The sequence below is a fragment of the Paroedura picta genome, chromosome 2 (assembly GCF_049243985.1).
Source record: "Paroedura picta isolate Pp20150507F chromosome 2, Ppicta_v3.0, whole genome shotgun sequence".
Classification (NCBI taxonomy): Eukaryota; Metazoa; Chordata; class Lepidosauria; order Squamata; family Gekkonidae; genus Paroedura; species Paroedura picta.
In genome coordinates this window covers 36,737,122-36,764,079 of record NC_135370.1, presented here as the reverse complement: position 1 = coordinate 36,764,079, position 26,958 = coordinate 36,737,122, and the positions used below count along the sequence as shown (strand labels likewise).

General features: G+C 45.7%; 1 protein-coding gene across 6 annotated transcripts in view; it reads left to right on the top strand.

Moving 5' to 3' along the window:
• Nucleotides 1-26,958, top strand: part of MYO3B (myosin IIIB) — a 327,845-nt gene that overhangs the window by 174,417 nt on the left and 126,470 nt on the right. For all 6 annotated transcript variants that reach the window (XR_013228041.1, XR_013228040.1, XM_077319759.1 and 3 more), the window contains exons 21-22: nt 6,010-6,098; nt 6,866-6,995. Coding sequence is in view for 4 of the 6 variants with exons in the window: in XM_077319759.1 (XP_077175874.1) it covers nt 6,010-6,098; nt 6,866-6,995 (219 nt within the window). In the remaining 2 variants the exon portion in view is untranslated. The remainder of the gene's footprint in view (nt 1-6,009; nt 6,099-6,865; nt 6,996-26,958) is intronic.

Genomic DNA, 26,958 nt, shown 5'->3' with positions numbered 1-26,958 from the left:
GAGCTCTGTTTTGCAGGCCCTATGGATCTGTTTGAATTCTGATAGGGCCATCTTGTTAGGGGGCTCATTCCACCAGGTTGGGGATGTGGAGGAGAAGACTCTGGCTCTGATCGAGGCCAGGCAGATTTCTTTGGAGCTAGGAATTACTAGGTTGTTGGAATGTATAGAGCGAGTCGCTCTTTGGGGAGTATAGACAAAGACAGTCCTTGAGGTAGGCAGGACCCTGACTGGGTATGACCTTGAAGGTGAGCACTGGTACCTTAAATCTGATCTGGTATTCAACCGGTAGCTAGTGCAGCTGTTGGAGAATTGGTGTAATGTGTGCTCTTCATAGTGTTTGGGAGGGCAGTCAGGCAGCTGCATTTTGAACCAACTGTAGTTGCCAGGGAACATAAGGGATAAGGGAAGACCTGAGTAGAACAAATTGCAGTAATCCAGCCAAGAGGTGATGGTTACATGGGTCACCGTGACGAGGTGTTCTGGTGTCAAATAGGGTGCTAGCAGCTTTGCTTGGTGGAAATGGAAGAACGTTTATAGATATAGATATAGATATAGATAAATAGAGATATATAGAGATAGAGATAGAGATAGAGATAGATAAATAGAGATATATAGAGATAGAGATAGAGATAGAGATAGATAAATAGAGATATATAGAGATAGATATAGAGATAGATATAGATATAGATATAGATCAATAGAGATATATAGAGATAGAGATAGAGATAGAGATAGAGATAGATATAGATATAGTTATAGATATAGATATAGATATATATCTTCCCATACGCATGGTCACTATTTTGCCTGAACAGAGACAATACACATAACTTAACTATGTGCATACCGCCTTGATGTGTGTGACTGAGAACCCTGAAAAATCCAGTGGTCGTGTTGTGCATTCAAAGTAAAAAGAGAAGCCAGCTTATGGTTGTTTCTCTGATTCAGTTGTGTGATGGACCAATGGAGTCATAAGAGCGGGACGCAGATTCTCGGCTCTTTGCTTACTCTCTTTGGACTGATTGGCACCTCACGGCTTGAATAGGAACTGATTGTTGTTCACCATTTTGTGCCAGCTGGCCAAACAATGGGAATTAGTGCTCCCCATCCTAGACATCTGCTAGTACTGGAATCACAATTTCAATTATAGACAGACTTCCTGTTCCAACAGTGATAAAATGAAAATAGAACGTGTTACCGCATTCCTTTTCTAGATATGTCAGTCAGTCATCTGTTGTCTTAACCTAACGGCATGCCTAAACTGAAACAATCAGTCAGGTATTTTAAACAGTTGTAAAATATGGCAGGATTATAAATTAAAGAAGATATAACCATAAAACATGTTTACCTTGATAGTAGACACATCCAATTATTCTAGGCTTTAGATGGTTCCCCCCTCCTGCTATTATCTCTCTTGAGAGCCTTACACAAAAGTGAGCATAGCATAGCTGCTAAAAAGCTAAGCTCTTTACCAGGATACCTCAGGTTCAAGGCTTACCTCTAGGATGTGTTAGAATCATAGAATCATAGAATCATAGAGTTGGAAGGGGCCATACAGGCCATCTAGTCCAACCCCCTGCTCAACGCAGGATCAGCCCTAAGCATCCTAAAGCATCCAAGAAAAGTGTGTATCCAACCTTTGCTTGAAGACTGCCAGTGAGGGGGAGCTCACCACCTCCTTAGGCAGCCTATTCCACTGCTGAACTACTCTGACTGTGAAACATTTTTTCCTGATATCTAGCCTGATATCTAGTGGGGTATATGTTCAGTGAGGTGGTCTTAGGAAAGCCACTTGGTCTCCCCTATAGCCTCACTCCTCATCTGGTTTTTATACCCCACTTTTCACTACCCTAAGGAGTCTCAAAGTGGCTTACAATTGCCTTCTCTCCCCACAACAGACACCCTGTGAGGTAGGTGGGGCTGAGAGAGCTCTGACCGGACTGCTCTGTGAGAACAGCACTATCAGGGCTGTGATGAGCCCGAGGTCACACAGCTAGCTGCACGTCGTAGATCTGGGAATCAAACCTGGCTTGATAAGGTTTGATTAGGCTTGATTAGAAGCCACCACTCTGAATCACTGCATCAAGCTGAGGTACTTGAAGTACTCTAAAGAGTTGTAAAAATGGCAGGCATCATTATGGTTACCACCACTACTATGTTCTGATCATTAGAAGATCCAGGACAAGTAAAACGTTTATCATTTCCCTGTGGGTTTTTTTAGATCTTAAATAAACAATTAACTTTTGAGGTAGGATCTATGCCAGGGGTAGTCAAACTGCGGCCCTCCAAATGTCCATGGACTACAATTCCCAGGAGCCCCTGCCAGCATTCGCTGGCAGGGGCTCCTGGGAATTGTAGTCCATGGACATCTGGAGGGCCACAGTTTGACTACCCCTGATCTATGCCAAAAAACTACCACCACACATACCATCCTCAGAGAGCTCCGTCCACAGTTCCCACCAGTGTGTTGACTGGAGAGACCTGACTTCAAATTCCCACTCTGGCACAAAGCCCTCTGGGTGACCTCTGGGCCTGTCTGTCAGCCTACCCGACTTCATAGGGTTGTTGCAATGGAAAAGGAGAGAACCATCTTTGTGTGCCATCCTGAGTTCCATGGAAGACATGGAGGATAAATGCCAAATAGGTTGGGCAAGCATGGTGTAGTGATTAAGAGTGGCAGCTTCTAATCTGGCAAAACAGGTTTGATTCCCCAGTCCTCCGCAGGCAGACAGGTGGGTGACCTTGGGCTCGTTGCATTCATGATAGTGCTGTTCTGACTGGGCAGTCCTGTCAAAGCAGTCCTCTCTTAGACCGTTTATGCACTGGGAACTTCACTGCCCCAGCTCTCATGCAGGAGTACAAATCCGGGCCAGATGAGGTGCACCAGGCCAAATGCTCCCCCATGTGGGTGCAGGAAGAGGTGGGGCAACCTGCCATGACTAAAACTCTAGCCTGCAGCCCGGCATGAAACCTCCAGTGCATAAACGGTCTTAGTCTCACCTACCTCATAGGTGTCTGTTGTGGGGAGAGGAAGAGAAGGTGATTGTAGGATGCTTTGAGACTCCTTTGGGCAGTGAAAAGTGGGGTATAAAAACCAACTCCTTCTTCAAAGATAGAAGCCTACATGGTACCATGAGCTTCTTGGAGGAAATGTGAGATTTTTAAAAAATGGCAGAAAACTGAACTTTTTATGTCATGCACTGATTATCCCTTTTTACTGACATTGGTAAAGCTTGGCTTGAAATTTGACAATGAGTCCAAAGGCTGTTCTCTGCTGGGCAGGCAAGAAGAAGCAGAAGACACTTTCATTCCTCTACCCAACTGATTAATTTCCGCATTCTTATTGCACTGACACTTTGACAGATGGGTTTTCTTTGGCAAAACTTAGAAAACAGCAAAGGAGGAGAGAGAGAGAGAGAGAACGTGTCATGGCATTTAACATCTCTACCCCAAAATAAGTTCTCATTCAGAGCAATCAATAAGGTGAATAGACATAGCAACATTGTGTGTCCACTTCAGTCCTTTAATGATCTGAGGATGGAGTAAATAAAGAGGGTTTTTCCTGTCTTTTGCACACTATTAGAACTTGGGGGGTCCCCCAAATAAGTTGATGAGCAATACAGAGCCTCTTGTGGCGCAGAGTGGTCAGGCAGCCATCTGAAAGCTCTGCCCATGAGGCTGGGAGTTCAGCCGGCTCAAGGTTGACTCAGCCTTCCATCCTTCCGAGGTCGATAAAATGGGTAGCTTGCTGGGGGGTAAACGGTAATGACTGGGGAAGGCACTGGCAAACCACCCCGTATTGAGTCTGCCATGAAAACGCTAGAGGGCGTCACCGCAAGGGTCAGACATGACTCAGTGCTTGCACAGGGGATACCTTTACCTTTTAGAACTTGGGGGGTCCCCCAAATAAGTTGATGAGCAATGGATTCAGGAGAAGAAAAATAAATACTTCCTCATTCAAATTAAATTGTGGAAGTCACTGTGGGTGGATGTATTGATAGCCTTGAGTGTAGATGGCTTGAAAAGGGAATTCGATAGATTCACGGGGGACTGGTTCATCAGTGTCTATGAGTCATGGAGAGAAGCTGGAATAGAGGCAGCAAACTTCCCAAAATTCCAGAAGTCAACATCAGGGAAGGTCTTGGCCTCTGTCTCTTTCCTTGTGAAGAATTAAACGTCTGCGGCTTCCAACAGTATGACAACATGAGCAACATCACATCCTTGGATTTCTGTGTAGCAGCAGGAAGTGGTGGCACCACTGACCTCCTTTCAGCGAGTAATGAATATGTGGAATTCTCTGCCAGGGAAGGTCGTGATGGCTACAAGATTAGATGGCTTCAAAGGGGGATTAGACAGCTTCACGGAGAATAGATCTGTCAGCTGCTGCTAGCCAAAAACCTACACATCCACAGGTAGTAAAGCTCTGAATTCCAGTGTCAGGAGACAACTGCCTCTGCCCCTGTGCCCTGTTGTTGATCATCCAAAGCAGGGATAGTCAACCTGTGGTCCTCCAGATGTTCATGGACTACAATTCCCATGAGCCCCTGCCAGCATTTGCCCCTGCCAGCATCCATGAACATTTGGAGGACCACAGGTTGACTACCCCTGATCCAAAGGAACTGGTTGTCCAAGGTGTGAGACAGGATCCTAAATTAGATGGACTACTGTTCTGATCCAGCAGGGTTCTTCTTACGTGCTTATGGCTACAGCCATCAATGAGCTTTCCATGTGGTTAGAACAGCCTTTCTCAACCTTTTGACTGTAGAGGTGCCCCTGAAATATATTTAAGGCTTTGAGGAGCCCCAAAGCACGTCAGAAGTGATGCCAACTGGCCATGCCTCCAGACCACACCCAAGGAGGACTGAGGGTTTGAGACAGGAGTAGGCATCCAGGCTCTGCCTCCTTTCTCAGGTGCGGTATGAATGCCACCTCCAGGTCATTGGAAGCAGCCATTTTCCTTCTTTCATGGCAATGCCAGCAGTCCATGAAGGCAGAGTAGTAGAGGAAAGGCCATGGAGGCCCTGGAGAGCTCTCATGAAGCCTCGAGGCTTCAGGGATTCCTGGTTGGGAATCCTCAGGTTAGAATCACCAATCCTTAAGTCACCCTTTCTCAACTTTTTTACTGTTTAAAAAGGTAAAGGTAAAGGTAAAGGTAAAGGTATCCCCTGTGCAAGCACCGAGTCATGTCTGACCCTTGCGGTGACGCCCTCTAGCGTTTTCATGGCAGAGTCAATACGGGGTGGTTTGCCAGTGCCTTCCCCAGTCATGACCGTTTACCCCCCAGCAAGCTGGGTACTCATTTTGCCGACCTCGGAAGGATGGAAGGCTGAGTCAACCTTGAGCCGGCTGCTGGGATCGAACTCCCAGCCTCATGGGCAAAGCTTTCAGATGGCTGCCTTACCACTCTGCGCCACAAGAGGCTCTTATTTTTTTACTGTTTAGAACCCCCTAAAACATTCTTCAGGCTTTGAGAAATCCCAGAAGTGGCATGATCATGCAAATATGATTGAGAGGCCCCTCCCCTTCTCACCTCCTCCAGGCCCGTATTTGGCTATTTTGGGGGCACAGGTCAAAAACTGAGTATATAATCTGGAAATCTTATAAAATTACTGTAGGCCTGTAAATGCTTTTAGACACAATGGCAAATTATCTTTTATGGGGGGAAATGTAAAAATAGGGTAAATATCCCAGGCGGCAGCCCTTCTGCAGTGGTGGTTGGTTAGGTAAAGATGGAAAACTAGGCAGTCCTGGAGTCAATGGGATTTACTTAACAGGTCAGTGTGTTTAAGATTGGCTGAAACTCCCTCTTTACACAAGCTGAAAGAAAACCCAAAAAGCCATGAGTGATGTCGAAACTGCAATGGAGGTGTCTACGATTGAGGGGGTTAAATGGTGAGCAATTTTAAAAACATAGCAAATCTGATTACGTAGGCAAGGGAAGCTTCTGTAATAGAGCCAAGGATCCAAGGAGAAGCCACGTGTGACATTTCCTCTTTTTCAAACCATTAGACAAATTTGAAGACAACTTACGATGCAAGTACTTCTGGAGACCCAAGCGAGTGGAGCTGTGTTTTGGCATTCAGCACTATGCTGGGAAGGTAAAAGCCATGGATGACTTGCATTAAATCCAAGTGTAGTCCGTGACACTTCTCTTTGTTTTGCTTCAATTCATTGCTTTCAGATTTGTTTCTTTCTGTACTTAGTATTACTCACATTTTAAAACCTAGAGACCATGTTTCGAAATCTGCACCACAGCATTTCACCTGCCTTGGCTTCTATGACCTATGGGATGACCTATGGTGGGTGCCATAGAGTGAATGCTTGGCATGAAGCCCTATGAATACAGCTGGCCTTCTGGAGCAGTTACCCCATTTCTTTATTTTAAATACATATCAGGATTTTGTAAACAACTGTTTTGTTGGCTCAGTGGTAGAGATGGTGTGGTGTAATGATTAAGAGTGACAGCCTCCAATCTGGAGAACTGGGTTTAATTCCCCATGGCTCCACATGCAGTTATCTGGGTGACCTTGGGCTAGTGATGGTTCTCAGAGCTCTCTCAGCCCCATCTTCCTCACAGGGTGTCTGTTGTGGGTAGAGGAAGGGCTGCTTTGAAACTCCTTTGTATGTGAAAAGTGGGGTATAAAACCCAACTGTTCTTCATCTGCTTACCATCTAGAAGGTTTCAGGTTCAATCCCTGGCATCTCCAGTGAAAAGGATAAGTTGGTAGGGGATGTGACTTTCACATGGGTTTCTGGAGAGCTGCTGCCAGTCTGAGTTGACAATATTGACCTTGATAGACCAGTGACCTAATTCAATCTAAAGTATCCTCATACGTGTTCACTCTGTATCCGCCATTGTGTACAGGTTCAATATGATGCGTATGGTTTCTTGGAGAAGAACAGAGACACCCTTCCTGCTGACATCGTGGTGGTGCTGAGGACTTCGGAGAACAGGCTTCTGCAGCAGCTCTTCTCCAGTCCTTTAACCAAAACAGGTATTCCTCTTCCTTTAGAAGGCCATCTCTGTTGCTAAGCAGGAATTCGCAAAAGAATCCCCAGAATCTTTACAATATCATGCTTGTTCCAAATAAATCACAGTTTTGTCTATTTCCCCCCTCATGCATATTCTTTATTTAAAACAAAGAGAATATTAATTCATTCTTAGACCGTTTCTACACAAAGAATCTGCCCCTAAACAGCCTCTGGTTGCTAGCAGGTTTTAGAGCCCTCTCCACATGACGTCACCTGCATCCCGAGGCTGCCCAGGGGCTGGCTTGAGTTTTGCCCAAATTTGTCTCAGGATGAGGGAAATTGCAAAAAAGGATTTGCCCCTTTTTATCTCTGGATCTCATCGGTGAGCAACCAGTGAGCCACAGTGATCCACACGACGGTCACCTCTAGACTGGACTTCTGCAACTCGCTCTGTGCAGGCCTACCCTTATCCTTGACCTGGAAACAGCAGTTGGTTCAGAACACCATGGCTGGGATTCTCACCAATACACTGTGGAGATCTCACATCCGGCCTATAATTCAACAGCTCAACTGGCTCCCAATTGAATTCCAGATCAAGCTTAAGGTTTTGGTTTTTACCTTCAAGGCCATACATGGTCTGGGCCCCGTGTATCTGAGAGACCGTCTCTCCGTCTATACCCCCAAAAGAGCATTACGCTCCACCACCACCAACTGGCTAGTGATTCCTGGCCCCAAACAAGAATGTCAGCCCTCAACCAGGGCCAGAGCTTTTTCTATCCTGGCCCCCACCTGGTGGAATGAGCTCCCTGAAGAGATCAGGGCCCTGGCTTAACTCCGACTATTTCACAGGGCCTGCAAAGGGAGCTTCTCCACCAGGCATTTGCCTGAGGCTGACCAAACCCAACAACATTCATAGATTCCCCCCTCAGATATCCATGCCTTGAACCAATCTTACCTCTCTGTGGGCCTATTTAAGTTATTGCTCCTGTTATATTGTTGATCAAGATTTAGAACCACTGTTGGATTATTGTTGATGTTATTTTGACTATGTTATATGTTAGATGGTTCCGTGTATCCCCCTGCAACGTTATATGTAAACTGCCCTGGGCCATATGGAAGGGCGGTATAAAAATCTAAATACATAAATAAATGGGCAACCCATATCGAGAGGGAAAGGCACAATAGCCTCTGTAGTGTTGTCCTGCCCTCGCACCCACCCTCCCCTTTCCATTTCCAAAGCTACTTTGTCAAAGGTAAAATAAAATCTTCTTTAAAGTATCCATGGCCTTTTTGGGACCAGGCAGGCAAAACACAGTCCCATTTGGTGATTTTTGGAGCTAGGAAATGAAAGGGGAAGGGTGGGTGATCAAGCAGCTTTCTTTCGATCATCCAGGCACGCATACTCCTCATTTTAAAGCCTACCATTTGCACAAAATGACTCTTTGGGCTCCAGTTTCCCATGTTTCGCCTCTCAAAAATCAGGAAGGAAAATCACAGCCCCGTTTGTGTTTTCTGGAGGTGGGGAATGAAAGGGGAAGGGGGAGGATGATCAAGCAGCTTTCTCTCGATCTTCCAGGTATGCATGCTTCTTGTTTTAAAGCCTACCGCTCACACACAAGCGCTCATTCAGTCCAGCCTCCACCCCCTTCTTTGGGAATTAAAAATCACACATTCCTGACAGGTGTTCATCCAATCTCTTTCTAAAAAACTTCCAATGAAGGAGACTCTACCACCCTCTGAAGCAGACTCAGATGTCAGATGACATGACCATATAATTTACTTGCTGTTCTTTCATACTCAGTGGTAATTCTGCTTCATCCTCTCCCAGTTCTTGCTGACTTGACACTGGACTTCTTCTAAGAGAGAGTGAAAATATCATCTGTGTTAGTGGGAGGATCTGGTGGGGACCAGGGATACCTAAATGAGAAGGTCAGCGGAGCGAGGAAATAGCCTCGTCTGGTTCTCCTACTTCCCTACTGGACTTGGGAAGATTCATTAGTCATACATGAATGTCTCCGTGAGGAAATTAGAAAAATACTGTGAAAGCCATTTTGGAAGGACATAAAAATGTAATTGTTAAACAAGACCAGTGTTGGCTGACAGTGCCAGTATGTATGCTGGAGAGTTTTAGGAGCATAGGTTACTGAAGGTGAATTCACACTGGCATGTCTGTGGGTGAAAACAGCCATTGCAGCTAGAGAGCACAATGTGATTCAGTGAGGGTAGCTCACATGTGAGCCATGAAGAGATGTCATTAAGCAATACAGTGTGGAATCATGTACACGAGCGGTCCCCAACCCCCAGTCCGGGGACCAAGACTGAGTCGTGGATCAATCGGTACCGGGACACAGCTCCTCCTCGTCCTCCTCCCCGGCTGCTGCCTTGGGGGCTACCCTGCCACTCCACCTCCGGCTCACCTTTGATGCTCTCCGGTGGCCACCATGGCTGGGGCTCCCCCTCGGCGTGGCACTGCCCTCTATTTTTGCAAGAATTGTTATGCTCTTGGGACACCAAGCAAGCCGATACATGCAGTGGTCAGGAAGTACCAAGTTCTGGCCATCCAAAGCATAACAGTACTAAGAATTGTGGTAGACATCTTTTGACTCCTTTAAAACTACACTTCCCATAATTCCATTGTATAATACAAACAGGTATATGTATGTACTTTTTATACTAGGCTCATATCCTTTCTCTGTGTTAGTTCGTAGCACTTCTGGGTAGACGAACATATATTTTGACCCGTTCATGCTAAAAACCGAAATGAGAGTGTTAGAAAGAATCTCTGCAGATGTCTCATTAATAAAAAAACGGAGATGTGAACCAATTTAATTTTGCTGGTGTTCACAGTGAAACTATATAGCGGTCTCCATACATGCAACTTTAATTGTTCTGTGCAACAGAGAAATCTGGTAAGGTGTTATAACAGATGCTGTTAGCCTAAAACATGTGATTGTGCGGATTGTTTGTCATTTATAGGCTTTTATAAAGTCAATGAAGTCCTGTCCCCTATTCCACTAGATGGTGCTGCCACAGAGCAAAGGACGGCTTTGAAACAGCACACGTATTCAGTGATCTCTGCAAGGTGCATTTTCTAAATATTGCTCAGGGAGGATTTACAAAAAAGAATACGTCACCACTGGCACGCAGGTCTTGGCAGGAAACATTTTATTTCTTGTTAATAGAGGTTTTGTAAATGGTAGAGCTGAGGAGGCTGCAAGACAGCAGTGGCAGAAACAGAAATGAGTTATCTGTGGTAGGATCCCGCTAATATCTGGATAGAGAACTGTCATGAAGGTGAGGATGAATCTATCACTTATTTACTGCTGTCAGTCATTTAAACCAGTGGTCCCCAACCCCTGGTCCGGGGACCAGTACCAGTCCGTGGATCAGTTGGTACCGGGCCGCAGCTCCTCCTTGTCCTCCTCCCGCAGCTCCTCCTTGTCCTCCTCCCGCAGCTCCTCCTTGTCCTCCTCCCCGGCTGCTGCCTTGGGGGCTGCCCTGCCACTCTGCCACCGGCTCACCTTTGGTGCTCTCTGGCGGCTGCCATGGCTGATGCTCCCCCTCATCATGGCACTGCGCAGCTGCTGCTGGCAGCGCTCCTCAATGGGTAGCGGGAAAGCAAGTGGAGCAGGGGCTCAGGAAGCGGCAGCGACGTCCCTCGGCAAAAGACTACCCCCCCCCCCCGGGCCTCAGTAAAATTGTCAAGCGTTGACCGGTCCCTGGTGATAAAAAGGTTGGGGACCACTGATTTAAACGACCTTCAGATTAAAGCTTGGCCCTCATGCTGGCCTGATCTCTTATGGAGAAAGATGAACAAAATTTATAAAACAAATGAAAAAAACAAACGACCAAACCAGTTAAAACGAGCGAGGGAGCAATAGCCTGGATCCTACCACCTCATCCATTACAGTTTGGAACCTGCTTCCAGCCTAAGGAAACTTCCTCCAATTTTAGGGAGTCTTCTGGTGGAGGAGGAGCTTCTTAAGTTGGAGGAAATTTCCTTAGGCTGGGTTTGCTGAATGGTGTGGTACGATCCTGGCCAGTGGTAACCGCAATTTACAGGTCTGACTGGAAATTGTCTCCACATTGTGGGTGTTCCAGGTGGTGAAACAGTTTTGGAAGTACCGATTGACTGTGTCGATTAGCACCAAAAGCAATGGGTTGGAACTTAATTGTCTTTGCTACCTAGGAGCCTCTAGTTGCCACTACTTGCACTGTTCCAAAATTCTGTTCCCAAGGGGGACCTGCTTTCAGCATGGCAGAAGGCAGCCTAGAATTGGACCTTATGCTTCTGTTCAGGCTTTTGCCATGCTGAAAGCAGGTCCCCCTTGGGAACAGAATTTTTGGAACAGTGCAATTCGTGGCTTGTAGGTGTTTTTTGTGACACCACTTTGGCGAAAATAGTTGAGTACTTTTTGAAATTTACCATTAGACCTCCTTTGGTGTCTTGGCCACTGATGAAAAGACTTCTGAAAGTGGTTGTTATTCGGCCGGCACTTGGGTGAAGGCTACAAATAAATCAGAAATAAGAAGAACAGCCAAGCATCACCTTTTTATACCGGTTTACTGTTCATATTAATTTCAGTCTATCCAGCCTTTGTTCAGAACTCTGTGTGATTTCTGCATCTATATAGCTTGATTGGTTTGTTTTGAGGATTTTGGATAGGCATCGCTTCCCGAAAGAGGACAAGATGTGCTAAAATCAGCACCTGAATTCTGAGCTGTGTTGACCAGAGCTGTGTTGACCAGAGCTGTGTTGACCACGTCATCTACTCATGGGTTATGCTTGTGTAAAAGCTAAACTTGCAGACCTTTGACTGTCATTGCATGTGGGAGTGTCTTGTTTTGAATAGTGATCTCTCAGCCTGACAGTGTGATAGGACAGATTTCAGGTTTTGGGAGGGACTCTGGGCAGAAAGCGCCCCGGCATCCTGCTCATGCCCACTACTAGATCCTCCCACACTTCTTGCCCCCCCCCATCCACATGCTCCCACCTGCCTCTGCACCCCCTTCCCACTTGCAAGCTCTCCCACCACCTGCCCTCACCGTTGCTCATCCTGCCAGTATGACCCTTCTGCAATGGTCCTGGGTGGGGGGATGCAGGTAGGGGTGGCACTACCATGGGCCACCTGGGACGCTGATGCACCACCCACATGCCGTTCTCCAGCACTGCTAGGCAGCGTACGTGTCAGGTACCCCCCCCCCCAGTTCCCTTCCATGCCTCTCCCACGTCTTGCTAGACCAATGTCCCAGAACCCTCTGGGGAAAGTCAGGATGTTGTGATGCTGCAAGTTCTCTTCTCAAATAAACTTCAAAAACCTTTTGCCTGTTTGGGGGAGATTTACAACAGTACATGACAGTATATAACTCGGAGCAGAGATAGGAAAGCACTCACTAGCAGGCATGGAAGGGTGTCAGTACAGACATTAGAGGAGATTAGAGTAATGGGTTTAAACTACAAGTACAACGATATAGGCTAGATATCAGGGGGGGGGGGAAATTTCACAGTCAGAGTAGTTCAGCAGTGGAATAGGCTGCCTAAGGAGGTGGTGAGCTCCCCCTCACTGGCAGTCTTCAAGCAAAGGTTGGATACACACTTTTCTTGGATGCTTTAGGATGCTCTGGGCTGATCCTGCGTTGAGCAGGGGGTTGGACTAGATGGCCTGTGTGGCCCCTTCCAACTCTGTGATTCTGTGATTCTGAGATGCGTGAGTAGGGAGAAAGCTGTGGTGGGACCCGTCAGAAGCCACAGGTCCTGGCCGCTGTCTGTCTGCCCCCCACAGGGTAAGCTGACCCTAACCCTGGCAAGTGATAGAAAATACTTCCTGGTGATCCAAAATACACAATCCTTCAGCCTTTACTTGTAGAATTACAGAACCTACAGGGTCAAATGGGTAGGGGAACAGAACTGAATTGAATTTAGATATTTATACCCTGCTTTTTCTCCTCAATGGGGACCCAAAGCAGTTCACAGCAGCACCCTCCCCTTCATTTTATCCTCACAACAACCCAGTTAGGTAGATTTGAGTGAGAGCAAGAGAGAAAGCAGCTCAAGGGCACTTGACAAGCCCCCATGATGGCATGGAGATCTGAAGCTGGGCTTCCCAGATCCTAGCACCACACCACACTAGGATCTCTTAAATGTCTCCTCTCCTCACCACCATGCAACAGCAGGTTCTCTGGTCACGAGCAGAACTTCCGGAGGAAAGGAACCAAGATGCTAAGGGTTGGAGACCCTTCCCAATGAAGGAACACTAAAGAGGCGGGGATTTTTCTGTTTAGAAAAGAGAAAACAAAAGGAGGACATGAGAGAGGCTTATAAAACCATGCCTGGGGTGGAGAGAGGTGACAAAGAACTTCTTCTCCTTCTCCCACCTTCAGCAGTTCTGCAGGGCTTGTAAGAGTTGTCCGCCTGAGCCTGTGGTTGAGGCCTCGGGTACATTCAAATTTCAGCTGTCTTCCTGCTTAAATCCACCAAATTGAACCTTATCCGAGGAAGGATATTCCACACACTGCCCTCTCTTCGTCCTCGGACAAGATAACCTTGGGAACAGAGTTTTATAATTGTCTTATAAAATTATAAGTCATTTGTATTCTTAGGAATTTGCATTTTGAATCATTGAAAGTTTAGATTTTAGAGTTTAAATGATGTACAACTTGAAACGGTGTGTTTTTACCAGCCGTAACTACCCTGAGCCTTCGGAGAAGGGAAGGTAAAAATAAAAAATAAAATAAGGGAGGTGACAGATGAGAAGCAGAGAAATAGGGTTGCCAGCTCCAGCACAGGTCTGAAAGTGTGACGGGCCTGTGGCCGAAGGGAGACTGAAAGAAAAATTGAATGTAAGAATACGACTAAAAGATAAGTTCAAATCTATTTGGAAAGGTAACGCCATGGAGGAAAGGTGTGAAAATGAGCTATTTGTGTACCTGGAAACTCGTTTTGCCCTTCATACCTGTTCAACACATTTAATAAACATAGACTTTAAAATCAGAGTCCAGTATGCACGCTAACCTTGTTTAACTCATGTATCCACATTCCTCACAATTTAGTTTATTTGGGACAATGTGACTATAAGGTGAGGTTAGTGATCTGCAGTGGAGTTTTGAGTTTCTCCCTTGTCTCGGGATGAGATAGTTGCCAGAGCAGCACTTCACTTGCAGGAACGTTTCACACTTAGATGGAGACGGACGGGGCCAGCAGCACATGGTGGGGTGGGAGCCTTGGATCACTGACATAGACGGTTTTATTCCTCCTATGTTTTTGCGAACTACAACTGAATTTGAGGGTACTGATTGGCTGTTTTGGCAAAGAATTATCATGTGGCTGTATTTGGATGTTGTGACACAGTTTACTAATTTAACAGAATTAACTTTTGCTTTATATTCCCACTGTCATGATGATAGTCCATAGTCACTCGAAAGCTCACGACTTGAATAAGTCTTTGCATATACACTTCGTTTCAAAGAATTTACTGCACAGCAATTGTCAGTCCCTTTTTCTTCATTTTGGACTTTGTTGGACCGCCAGGAATTCTTTTGGGACACACAGCTGGAGGTTGGCAACCCTTTGGGAAAGGCTGCTTCCTCTCCTGCTGTGCATGAGTCTTCTTCACGTTACAGGCTTGCAGTCCTACTTTGTCACTGTGTGGCTATCATTTTGCTGCAAACAGCATCTTCTTCGGTAAAGCGTCCTTTCAGAAAGATCAGAGATTGTTCAGTTCTTACAATGCTCCTCGAAGAACAATGTCACTTTGGCTGAGAAGCACTACAAAAATTTGTCCTTTGGTTTCCTATAGATCACATTTATCCACTTAGATGTAGTATGCTTCCACTTAACCTTATGTCTCTCCTCCCCGCCCCCTTTTATTTCTAACGAATAACAAGGGGAGGGAGACTCAAAGCTATTTACAGTTTATTAATTCTCCTCCTAATAAAACCCACTAGGGGATTGGAGTCATAACGCTTTTTCTGCTAACAGATAAGTGGAGCCTCCCTGCAAACCCCCCCCCCCCCTGTATAATGGATCGGTAACAAAGTCATTATAGTGATAACGTCTCCATTTATAGATAAATCAAAATGTATATTTTCCAAGAAATGAACCAAGTTAATTGAAAGGCTATGCCGCTTGCCTTAGAACTCAAATGGTTTTTCTTCTTTTTCCATGTCTGGGGCCTGTGATAAAAGCTTGTAAAAAAAAAACCCTAATTGTTTTTTTGCCAATGGTTTGTGCACAAAGAGCATTCTTGATCCACAGATGGGCAAAAAGAACGGTTGTGAATTTTACTGGCCTGCAGATGTTGGGACATCAGTGCATTTGATTAAATATAGATTAACCAGGGATATATGTCAGGGAGGGGCTTATGACTTTTAATGGGCTTTCATTGAGACCCTACACAATTCTCGGTTGTTGTGTGAGCAGTTGTGGCTTTTCGTCGAGCAGCTACAGGTGAAATCCTAAGCAGGTCTGCTCAGAAATAAGTTATTAAATGTGTTATTAAATGTGGCTTATGCCAATGAAAGTGTTAAGATTACATGGGGGGGGGATCTTAAAACCATGACCTGAAAAAAAAATCTGCTTCTGCCCCTCCCCCCAAAAAACATTCAGTCTGATGAAGTGTTCTGTTGAACTCAAAAGCTTGCACAGTATTGTGGGTACTTGGGTAGGCCCAAACAAAAGATATTTGGATATCAGATACCTTACGCTTGCAAGAAACCAGTTATTCTGAATCCCATTGAAAGACACTTTTCCCATTTTGGTGTTGCAAGTCTCAGACAATAATTCCCGGAGAACATGATGAAGCAACTTTTTCATGAACTGTGAGGCCAGCTGTGGAAGCATTGGGTTGCAACATGTAAACTTCAGTCCAGTCAGATAGATAGGAAGGGAGGTGGGTGAGGCTGTTCCTACCCATTCATGATTGTCCTTGCTGCCAAGCCTCAACTATACACCTGGCGGAAGAGCTCCGTTGTGCAGGCCCTGGGAAACACTGAAAGCTCCTACAGGGCCCTCAGCTCCTCCGGGAGCCCATTCCACGAGGTCGGGGCCAGGACTGAAAAGGCCTTGGCCCGGGTCGAGGCTAGGCGTGCTTCCCTGGGGCTGGAGATGACCAATAGATTAGAACGCGCAGAGCACAAGGCCCTGGGGGGGGGGCATAAGGCGACATTAGATAATGCACTTTCAAAGATTAGATAATGCACTTTCAAAGATTAGATAATGCACTTTCAGTGTCCTTTTGCCACTGGACTTTCCAGTGTGGAACAGGAAAACCTGCTTCTAAAGTGCATTGAAAGTGTGTTATCCAATGTGTGTGGAATGAGGAACTTGGAAGTTCACGACACATGTCTCTCTGGGAAGGTGCCTGGGGAAAATGTGCCATTATCTCCTGAGGGTGCCACCCAAAGATAATTAGATTTGTTTCATTTATTGGTAAAATGGGAACAGGATTTCTTTGTATCCTTTGTTCAAATGTGTGGTTAGCACATTTTCAAAACTGGATGAATAGAAATGAGCATTGGCCAGTTTTTCATTCAAACGTGTGGCCATCCAAGAAAAACATTGGCAGTTTGGCTGTTGCTATGGCTTTGTTTGTATGTGAGCATAAGATATTTCCTTGCAGTGTTTGTGGTAGTTAAACATACCTTGTGGAATATTAACTGTAGTTTTTATTTATAAGGGAAGCGGTCTCTTGACAAAGCTCTCCCATACTTGCGAGCGGAAGACTGGTGTTTATGCTACAACTTTGAGTTGGATGAATATTGAAATATTGGGAAATTGCTAGGATAAGTTTCAGAATCATAGGAAGAAACAACCACTGATGAAAATTCAACATTGAAAACGGACAAATCTAGAGTCCGTTTTGGTTGCTTCATTAATCATTAAAATAGAGACAAGACACATTGATGTTGGATTCAATATCTTATCTTATCTATTTGGTGCCTCTTAATAATTGTGAAATAGCCTTGGGGGACGGACTGTCCGGCCTCTCCAGGGCCAATCAGGGTGCAGCTGTCTGTACCCTGATTGGCCCTGCCCCTACAGCTCCTGCCCTCCCTCACCGACCCCTCCATTGCCTCACAGACATGCCTGGCTACAGCCAGCCAGTCGGTGACTCCTCTGCTCCACTTGCAGGGCCCCAGATAAGAGGCCCGGCGGGGGGGAGCTTCCCTAAGGCCTGCAAAGGCCTTACACAGGCCCCAGGTGTGCTTTCAAGGCCTTTGGGAAGCCATCCGGCCGTGGTGGGGGGAGAGGGAGAGCTTCCCAAAGGCCCCGTGTGTGCTTTCAAGGCCTTTGGGAAGCCATCCGGCTGAGGGGTGTGGGGGGAGAGGGAGCACTTCCCAAAGGCCTGCAAAGGTCTTGCTGCCACCCCGGGTGTGACCCTTTCAAAACCCGTTCTTACGAACGGGCTTTGCTACTAGTTAAGGAATATTGTATAAATATTATACTGCATACAAAATGTGATAGCCTGGGTCAGGTTCTCTCCTTTTTCTGTTAGTACGTTTATTCAGAACCGCCTGTTTTTTCGTGTTGTAGATTTTACTTACACGCTCATTTAAGTGTGTTGTCTCGGGACAGTGAGGATGATGTCTTGCTCTGATTTTCTACTTTGTTTTGAAAAGGTCCACCTTCAGTACCCCTTCATCACTCGGCAAGGCCAAAAGGTCAGTGGTCTTTTGAATACTCTTTTGTATTCCTCTTTGCCCAAACTCAAAACTGAGCAGCATCAGCAATGAATGGTACATAACGTTTCAAATTTGGTATCTTTAGAAGCCATTAATAAAATTGTTCCTGTGAAGAGCCAGCTTGGTGTAGTGGCTAAGAGTGGTGGCATCTAATCTGGAGAACCGGGTTTGATTCCCCATTTTGTCCACATGCAGACAATTGGGTGACCTTCAGAGTCACAGTTCTCTCAGAGCTCTCTCAGCCTCACCTACCTCACAGGGTGTCTGTTGCGGGGAGAGGGTGGGAAGATGATTGTAAGCCACTTTGAGACTCCTTTGGATAGTAAAAAGCAGGGTACAAAAAAAACCCTCAGTTCCTCAGCTGTTTTCCTTAATTAACATTTTTCTTTGCTAATGTAGAGAGGTGTGGAACATTTCCCCACTCACATGAACCTGAGTACCACTTCAAAAAGAATTATACACCGCTGCAGTATTTTTTGGTGTCAAAAATGAATCTCTTGCATCCCTACTTAAGGTGTTTGATTTTCTCTCATATCTCACTGTGGTGGATCCTGTCAGCTTTTTCATGCAGTCACCCAATTCTCTCTCGTAGCTTTTGCCCATTTACCATCTCATGATCCCAACACAGCTTGTTTGGCAGTCAAGGGGACACCCACCTTTATTTAGTAGCAGTGGAAAAATTGATTAGATCCAGCCCTAGTTCTAAACAAACCATGCCTTGCCAGTTTGAGATGGCATAAGAGTATGGCAAGTGAAGTCCCTTGGGAAATTTAAAGAATAGAATGCAAAGCGATGAAGTCCAAGGGACTTAAGAGGGGCATCCTTGTGTTGAAAATATGCCTTCCCCCCGGCCCACAGAACAAAATGGCAACAATGGCAGAATTAACAGTGCTCTAAAAAGAGAAGAAGAGGTAGGCAGCTGCGGGAGAAGTGGATTTGTGGGAGCACAGACAGGCGTGCTGAAAAAGTTGTTGAGAAGAAAGGAGGAAGCACTTTGTGCTTTCTGTAGTTAGCAAAATAAAGACTCAGATACTCATTTATTAGTTTTGTCATTTATATTAAAGGTAAAGGCATCCCCTGTGCAAGCACCGGGTCATGTCTGACCCTTGGGGTGACACCCTCTAGCGTTTTCTTGGCAGACTCAATACGGGGTGGTTTGCCAGTGCCTTCCCCAGTCATTACCGTTTACCCCCCAGCAAGCAAGCTGGGTACTCATTTTACCGACCTCGGAAGGATGGAAGGCTGAGTCGACCTTGAGCCGGCTGCTGGGATTGAACTCCCAACCTCATGGACAGACAGCTTCAGACAGCATTTCTGCTGCTTACCATTCTGCGCCACAAGAGGCTCCTAAGCCCTATTATCTTTTAAAAATCAACATAAGACTTCACCATCCAGAACTCTGAATTCCTGACATTTTTACATGCTCCTCATACTCTCCCAAAGAGATGTTGTATTGCCGTGTGTCTATGAAATTGCATTCCTATGCTTCCAAGATGTCCTACGTTTAGATGGCCCCGAGGCTGTTTAGCTAATGAAGAGGAACTGCACTCCAGTGTTTCATTTTTGGAATTGGAATTGGAATGTCTCAAACTAAGTAGATTTTAGTAAGTAGTACATAACCTTTTGCTGTACAGCAGTTGCTGTATGTGCTGAAAATAAACTGCAGGAACTATGAACTTATTATCCTGGCCTGGTAACTGGGGGAGAAGACACAGGAAGTGGCAGTTGATGACAGCATGATCACTTCCGTTTTACCATAAGGCTTCTGGTAATTCCTAGAGAGGTGTGATGCCACTTCTAAATTTTCTCTGGAAGTGACATTGCCCAAGAACTCCAATGGCCATTTTTTTACTTTTTTTGGGGGGGGGGCAGGAGCAGGGGTTGGGGATCCCCTGCCCTTACTGGGGGCCTGCCAACTTGATCATTGAGGTATAAAGTTTGGCATTTCAAGAAATTGTTTTGGACTGCATTCAAACGTAATTATCGCTATCATATATATTGGCAGCACATATATTGGTAGATGTGCTTAGTGCTATGCATGTGGGTGACGATGATAATGAATTATCATCATCAGATATGAGTGGTGGATGGTGCGCTGCAATTTGAAATATAGCTAAGTTATTGGGAATTGCAGAGATATCCTCACAGGATTTTTGCTGTGTCAAGCAGCACTGCCTTCTGGAGCTGAGCTAGTGTTATTTGCTCAGTGCCCAGAATATCCAGGTGCTTCTTGATACTTTTAGGCCAGGGATTCCCAACTGGGGGTCCATTGGCACCCAGGGGATCACAGGAGCTCTGGAGTGGGTCCGTGGCCTTCCCCATCCTGTCTTAATGGACTTGGCCACAAACTTGGAAAGTTCCATTGCTCCCCCTCCTGAGCATAAGTAAGTTATCTTGTGGTTTCTGCTCCTTGGATAGAATGGAACCTGCATGCCTACTTCTTGCTTAAACCAGCGGCCCCCAACCTTTTTCAGGCTGGGGACCCGGGGGGAGAGGGAGGTGCGGGCGCCGGTGCGCCGGCACCCCAAACCAGCAGACACGCCTCCCTCCTCCCCCAAGGCGCGGCGCTCACTGCGCCGGGAGGCGGCCGATCACTCCTGGCGCAGCTAGCGCGTGGCGTGGGGGGCTTAGGGAGGCGTGCCTACTGGCATGCCAGCACCTCCCTTCCCCCTGCGGCCCGGTACCAAGGCCTCCACAGCCCAGTACCAGGCCATGGCCTGGTGGTTGGGGAGCACCGGCTTAAACCATCTCCTATGTCTCCCCCCAGTTTTCCTCAAGCCTGTCTGTTAACACAGGGTGTGGCAGGAAGGCAAGGCCAGCACATTCCCTTCTTCACTCTATAACAGACTCCCTGTGAGGGAGGAGTGGCTTAGAGAGCTCTGAAAGAACTGGGACCATCCCAAGGTCACCCAGCAGGTCTCAGTTATCTCTAAATACTTTACAATCGCCTTTCCTTCCTCTTCCCATAACAGGGAAGAGGAAGGTGTGGTTGAGATAGCTCTGAGAGAACTTGGAGGTCCCAAGGTCACCCAGCCGGCTTCCTGTGGGGAATCAAACCCAGCTCTCCAGGTTAGAGGCCATTGTTCTTTAACCCCACAATGGCTTTCAGAGACCAACGCTAGAGTTGCTTTTCTCCCTCTCCCAATTGTTTTGCCCAACATTAAAATATTTGGCAGGGAATCCTCCAGTCACCCCCAAACGGAGGGATTTCCCCTCAGAATTCCCAAAGAACACGGAGGCCGGGCCTTAGAGCGCTCTCCCTCCGATTGGCTGACTCTCCTTTCCCCACATTCTCATTGGCTCTGGGCACTCTCCGTTGCAGAGAGGCAGCGGCCCCTGGCCCCTCCCTAGGCACCTGCCTCCTCTGTCAGTGGTCTGAGGCAAAATTAGCGAAGTCCTTGGACATGACAGCTAGGGGTGGGAGACACAGCCTGATTAGGTGGGCAGCCACTCAAGCAGCAGGATGATGACTCAAGCAGGAGCATTCATTGGCCCTTAAATTGTGAAGACCCAAAAGGTCATTGTGAGTCCTAAAGGTCATTAGATCTTTTATAATAGTTACTGATCAACATTTAAGAAGCTAGTGTAACTTGTTTATAAAATCTATACTATTGCCAAAACTTTATCCACAATGGAATAACTAAGTTTTATTATATCTAAAAATCGTGCATTGGCTGAAGTAATCTAACTACAACATATTTCGTTCTCAAGAAATTTGGAACCTGAGAATACAGTACACTGTGGTAAAGTTGTAAGATGCCTGCCAAAATAAATATCATTAGCTGGTAACCCCCATTGTTTTGTACAGGTTAAGTCTGCACCAGCAATCTACACACATAATCATTAGACGGATGGGCACTATTGAAAGGTGTCCTTGTGCAGTTATTGCTCCGATGAGTTCAGTAGGGGTGTCATAGTCAGCTAATGGTTGTGACTTATTTGTAGGACATGGTTATGGCTATAATTAATTAACATTTCAACACATGCCAGAGTATTATATTGGGCTGGATACAGAGCAGAGCTATCAGAGTGAAGCTAATGGACTGGACTCCTCTGGCTTGTCTTTCTCTCCCAAGTACAGCCCAATGAGGCCCCTATCCCCAAATTCAGCTCTTGAAGGGCCCTCAATAACACCATGGGGGACTAAGTGAGGATCTGCATCAGAGGGGTGGGGGAATCCATGCAAATTATTCTATTTTACCCTCCTAATGGAATTTCCATTCGGTCAGTAGAGAGGCAGTTATGCTGGTGACCTGGCACCTTTGGATCCAACCCACTTTTAGTGACTGCTTTTTTTCTTTTCTTTTTTTAAAGACAGCTCATTTCGCTAAAAAGAACAAAACTAAAATGTAGCAAACTATTCTAGCTGGCTAAGAAAATGAGTTGCAGATTGGGAAGCAGGGTTGCCAGTTCTGGGTTGGGGAAAACCTGGAGACTTTGGGGGTGGAGCCAGGAGTAAGCGGGATTTGGGGCAGGGAGGAGCCACGGTGGAGTGTAATGCTATAGAGTCCACCCTCTAAAGCAGTCATTTTCTCCAGGGGAACTGATCTCTTTAATCTGGAGGTGAGTATCCCCAGGTCCCACCTAGGGACTGGTATTCCTGTGTCTCACATCCTACCTCACATCTTGTTCACATCTTACCTCTACCATGTCTTGAGTTTGCAAGCCCAGAAATTGTTGTAATAATAATGAAAATGCATCTGCTGCGGTGAGCCGCTAGCGGTGAGCCGCTAGCTGCGGCAGCCTGGAGCGGCCGATTTGGATGCCGCTGCGCACAACCGCATTTTAAAATCACAATTACAACTATTAAGAATTATCAGCATCAGCAATTCATTCCAGGGGTGAAAATGATTGAAGAAGGTGTTGGAAGGCTGGAGGAGTAGGAGTGAAGAGATGAGAGGGAGGCCTGATAGTTTTTGGAGATGTCATTTCTTGGGCGGCCTCAATCATAAGTACATTAATTTAGACAGACAAGGGGCAATAATGCTATTGGGCATTAGGCATAAGGGCAGATCTTTGGGGCAGAAGTCTATGATCACAGCTCATGGGCTCAGCAATGTGGAGGGGAAGCCAAGAACAGATGATAGCTTTGCATTACAACCTGAAGGGGGTTCTCCACACGGCCGTTAATTCCAGACTTTACTGTACCACTGCATAATGGCACATTTTGTCTACTGTTGCAAACATGATCAATGAATGTTCAGGGAGCCTTGAGATGGCCTGTGTATTTTTCAGGTGTTGGCACTAATGCAGTTATAAATGATTTAGTGTCTGTTGAGCAATGAAATTGCAATTCTTGAACTGGCAACTTTCCTGATACTCAGCAATTCCGCTCCCCCCTCTCCCCCCAAAAGACATAACTTGAAAACCTCCCTAGTTCAATTCCAAATGAAACCAGTGTGCATTTCTTAAAAATGCACTGCATCCAGAAATCCTTGGCCAGGACTTAACAATAGGCTACAGAACTTATTCGAGGGGGATCTATTCCTACTCTTGGGGAGCTGTTCCATAGGAACTTGATAGGCCTGTGATGCTCTGGTCACAGACCCCAGTGAAATCGAGTCTTTTTCATTTTTTCGGTCCAGAAGTAAAACTGCCATGTGGAGGGATCTAACAATCTCTCATGCGGCAGGCCTTTTATCAGAACTATATGATGCTCCTTCAACATTTGTTGACCCTGTAGACACAATTTCGGAAACAACATTAAGCTTGAGCTTAATGAGACCCATTAAGGCAGTGGTCCCCAACCTTTTTATCACCAGGGACTGGTCAACGCTTGACAATTTTACTGAGGCCCCGGGGGGGGGGGTAGTCTACCGCGGCTGCCTGAGCCCCTGCTCCGCTTGCTTTCCCGCCGGCGCCCCTGACTTCCTGCCACCCATTGGGGGGTGCTGCCAGCAGCAGCTGCACAGTGTCACATCAAAGGGGAGCCCTAGCCATGGTGGCCGCTGGAGAGCACCAAAGGAAGCAGCCGGGGAGGAGGAAGAGGAGCTGCAACCGGGTACTGACTGATCCACGGCGCGGTACTGGTCTCCAGACCGGGGGTTGGGGACAGCTGCCTCAAGGGATCTGGTGCAGATCAGCATCCTGCTAACAGCATAAAGAATAGGGAATAGATCTGTCAAGCAGCTGGTCTTTCCCAGGCGATTAAGATATTTAGAAAGAAGCAAAACAATTTAATTCAGGAGTGGCGGGAGCTTTTTTCTCAGAGTTGAGAATAGGGAGCCACTTCAGAAAACTTTCTTATTCTGCACATGGAGAAAGAGAGGCCTGCAAACGTACAAGCCCTAGTATTTATTTTATTTTTGTTTACTTTGTGTGTACTTTTCTGCCCAATGTGGACCCAGCATGGCTTACAACATTCTTTTCTCCTCCATTGTATTCTCCCAACTACCCTGTAAAGCTGAAAGGGCGTAACTGCAGTCATCCCCAACAGGGGGCCCAAGTGAGCCAGGGCCCTCACCAACACCTTTTCTGATGCCCTGTGTGTATGAGAATCATAGCACAAGGTTTGGGAAAAGGAACGTGAGTCCATTTGCACGTAATGGACCTATAGTTGTATTAGGACAGGGAAATGACATGTTGTATAGGCCCCTCCTCACCCCATTATCCTGATCTGAATTAGAGCCCTGTACACTTGTGAAATGGGTTCTCAGAAGAGTGTCCTGTAGCTGATGTTCTGCAAATCGGGTCAGGAAACTCAAACCCAACACCGAAAAAAATGGTAATCCCTTAGTGTTATGCCTGCCTCCCTGTGTCAGAATTCTGAAGACGCTGGCAGGCTTCAAAAAGCTGGGGGTTTCTGTCCTACAGCATCTACTTGCCTCATTTTGTCTTTCATTAGGGTCAAATTTTACCAATCTAACAACTGCTGGGAATGTCTCACACATGTGAACGAAACACTCGCTGTGACTTCCCCCATCCTTGAGCAGTTCTCTTAGAGTTCTCTCCTCACAGGGTGTGTGTTGTGAGAAGAGGGAGGTTAGGTGATTGTAAACTGCTTTAAGACTCCTTCGAGTAATGAAAAACAGGATATAAAAGCCCCAACTCTTCTCTCTTCTTCTCAGCCTAACCTACCTCATAGGGTTGTCAAGAGGACAGAAGGGAGGAGAGAAGAATGTTGTAAGCTGCCTTGGATCCCCATTAGGGAGAAAGGTGGGGTTCCAATGACTTAAATAAGTAACATTTTATTTTATTTTTATTTATAATTATATTTATATACCGCTGCTCACGAATCTCTCACGGTGGTTTCCAAGAATTAATAAATCTATAATACGCATATATTATATGTAATTATTCTTTTGGATAATTAGCTTCCCTATGTTTCTGTTTTGTTATGAAGACATGTCACATAAGCCATTTTGTCTGGATACATTTTGTGTATGCTGTTTCTCTGTAATATTGCCCCTAAGCCAAATGGCTTCATTTCCCTATGAAAACACATGCAGATCATTATTTTGAAATAAAGGACTATAAATGCTTGTAAATAAACTTACAATCTATTTTATGGAATATCGGTCATGAGTGGTATATATCAGGAATATTTACATTTGCATGATAGCACAGCTGAAGAAGGTGTGTTTGCATTTGTCTCCAGAGATGTGACCAAGAATTGCACAACGTCTGATAGCAGGAAAAATGAAAAAACATCTTGTTATATAATGCTCAGCAGGTGCATTTTTCTCTGTATTCCAAGAACAACTTTATAAATAAAATCGGACAAACTAATGTCACTTTTCTCGATGTTCTATACATGTGGCATGTCTGGTGTTCTTCAGTTTTTTGGCCTGATGCTTTCTTAATTCTTCCATCCTGTTATGTTTCCCTGCCAGTCACTGTGAGCCTTCATGCTCCCAGATATGAAAGCTGCAGTCACAGCTTGCTAAACTGACAAGTTTCAAAAATCAATCTTAAATCTGCTCATCAGATCTCGGGAGCTAAACAGAATTGGCCCCGGTTTGTATTTGGATGGGAGATCACTAAGGATGTCCAGGATCACTAGGCAGAGGCAAGCAAAGGCAAACAGGGTCAGCGTAAGGCAGATGTGACTTTGCAACAAAAAACAAAAGCCCAGAAGTTTCCAAAGCGTTTCTCAAAAGGTCTGCAAACAACGTCTGTGCAAAAAATTTAGACGGGAAGGCAGAATGTCACAGGTCTTTTTAGTGGAATATGGCTGCTGTGTTTATTTAATTATACCTTCCCATTGGGGGAATTCCTTTTTTCTTTTTTTAAGGAGAGTTTTGTTCATTTAAAGCTTTCCAGATATTTCGCCTGGGCTATAACTTCGGAACTCAGAAAAGGATGTTGGGATTAATTGTGGCTGCTGTAAAAGTGAGGAGCCAAACAGCAGAGCGCCTGCAAACAAGGCACTTTTTAACATCTGAAAGAAGAAGTGTTAACGCTTTATTTACATTTAAATTAAAATGGAAACTTATTTGTGTGTTATGTTTCTGAAAGGTGTGTGGCACATCTGCAGAAGCCTATTGTTTATTCATGCTGTAAATCCTTTGAAATGTGCTAAAATGCTTCCCACTCATTATAAAAATCCTGCCACCCATGGATTAGGACTTTGATGTCACCAATCCTGCTTCAAAGGGTTCTTTCAATGCTATTAATCACCGTTTAGCCTCTGAAGATATGTAGCCAGAGAAAACATTTGGACATCTTGTGCTCCACTCTCTACTTAAAACTTTGAAATATATCTGGAATGTCTTGCACATGCATCATCCTCGTCATTTCCTCTCTCTCTCTGTCCCTCTCTCTCTTCCTTTCAAAGCTTTTCTTTTTTAAATCTCCCCACATGCCATTCTTTAAAAAAAACCTTTTACTTCCCCCCCCCCCCAAAGAAAAAGCTGTACTCTAAAATGTTGGAAATGATAATTCTTGAAACATGTCAGCCAACTGTTTAAGGAATTCTCAACATTTCACTCCATGGGCAGAATCTCCCCAAAGATGGGTGCTGTTCAGGTCTCCACCGGATTTCAGTGGAACAGACTAATGACAGGCTGGTCAGGAGCAACCTGGAGGGGAACACCTCTTGCCCCATTAACAGAAGACTGCGGGAATGCTATTTAGAAGGGGTAGTTATTTACCCCTGCCTGCCACCGAAAAACTCCAGCTGCCAGTTTCCACACATTAAAGGGATGGGGCGTTTTTATTTCCAGTGTCTGGCAACCCTGATTAATAATTGCGTGTGAACCAGAGTCATATCACTCTAAGCAAGGTCCAGTAGCACCTTTTGCTGACAGGTTTCTCCTCTTTGGTTGCAGACAGGGGGGGGGCTATAAGGGGGGGCAAGGTGGACGA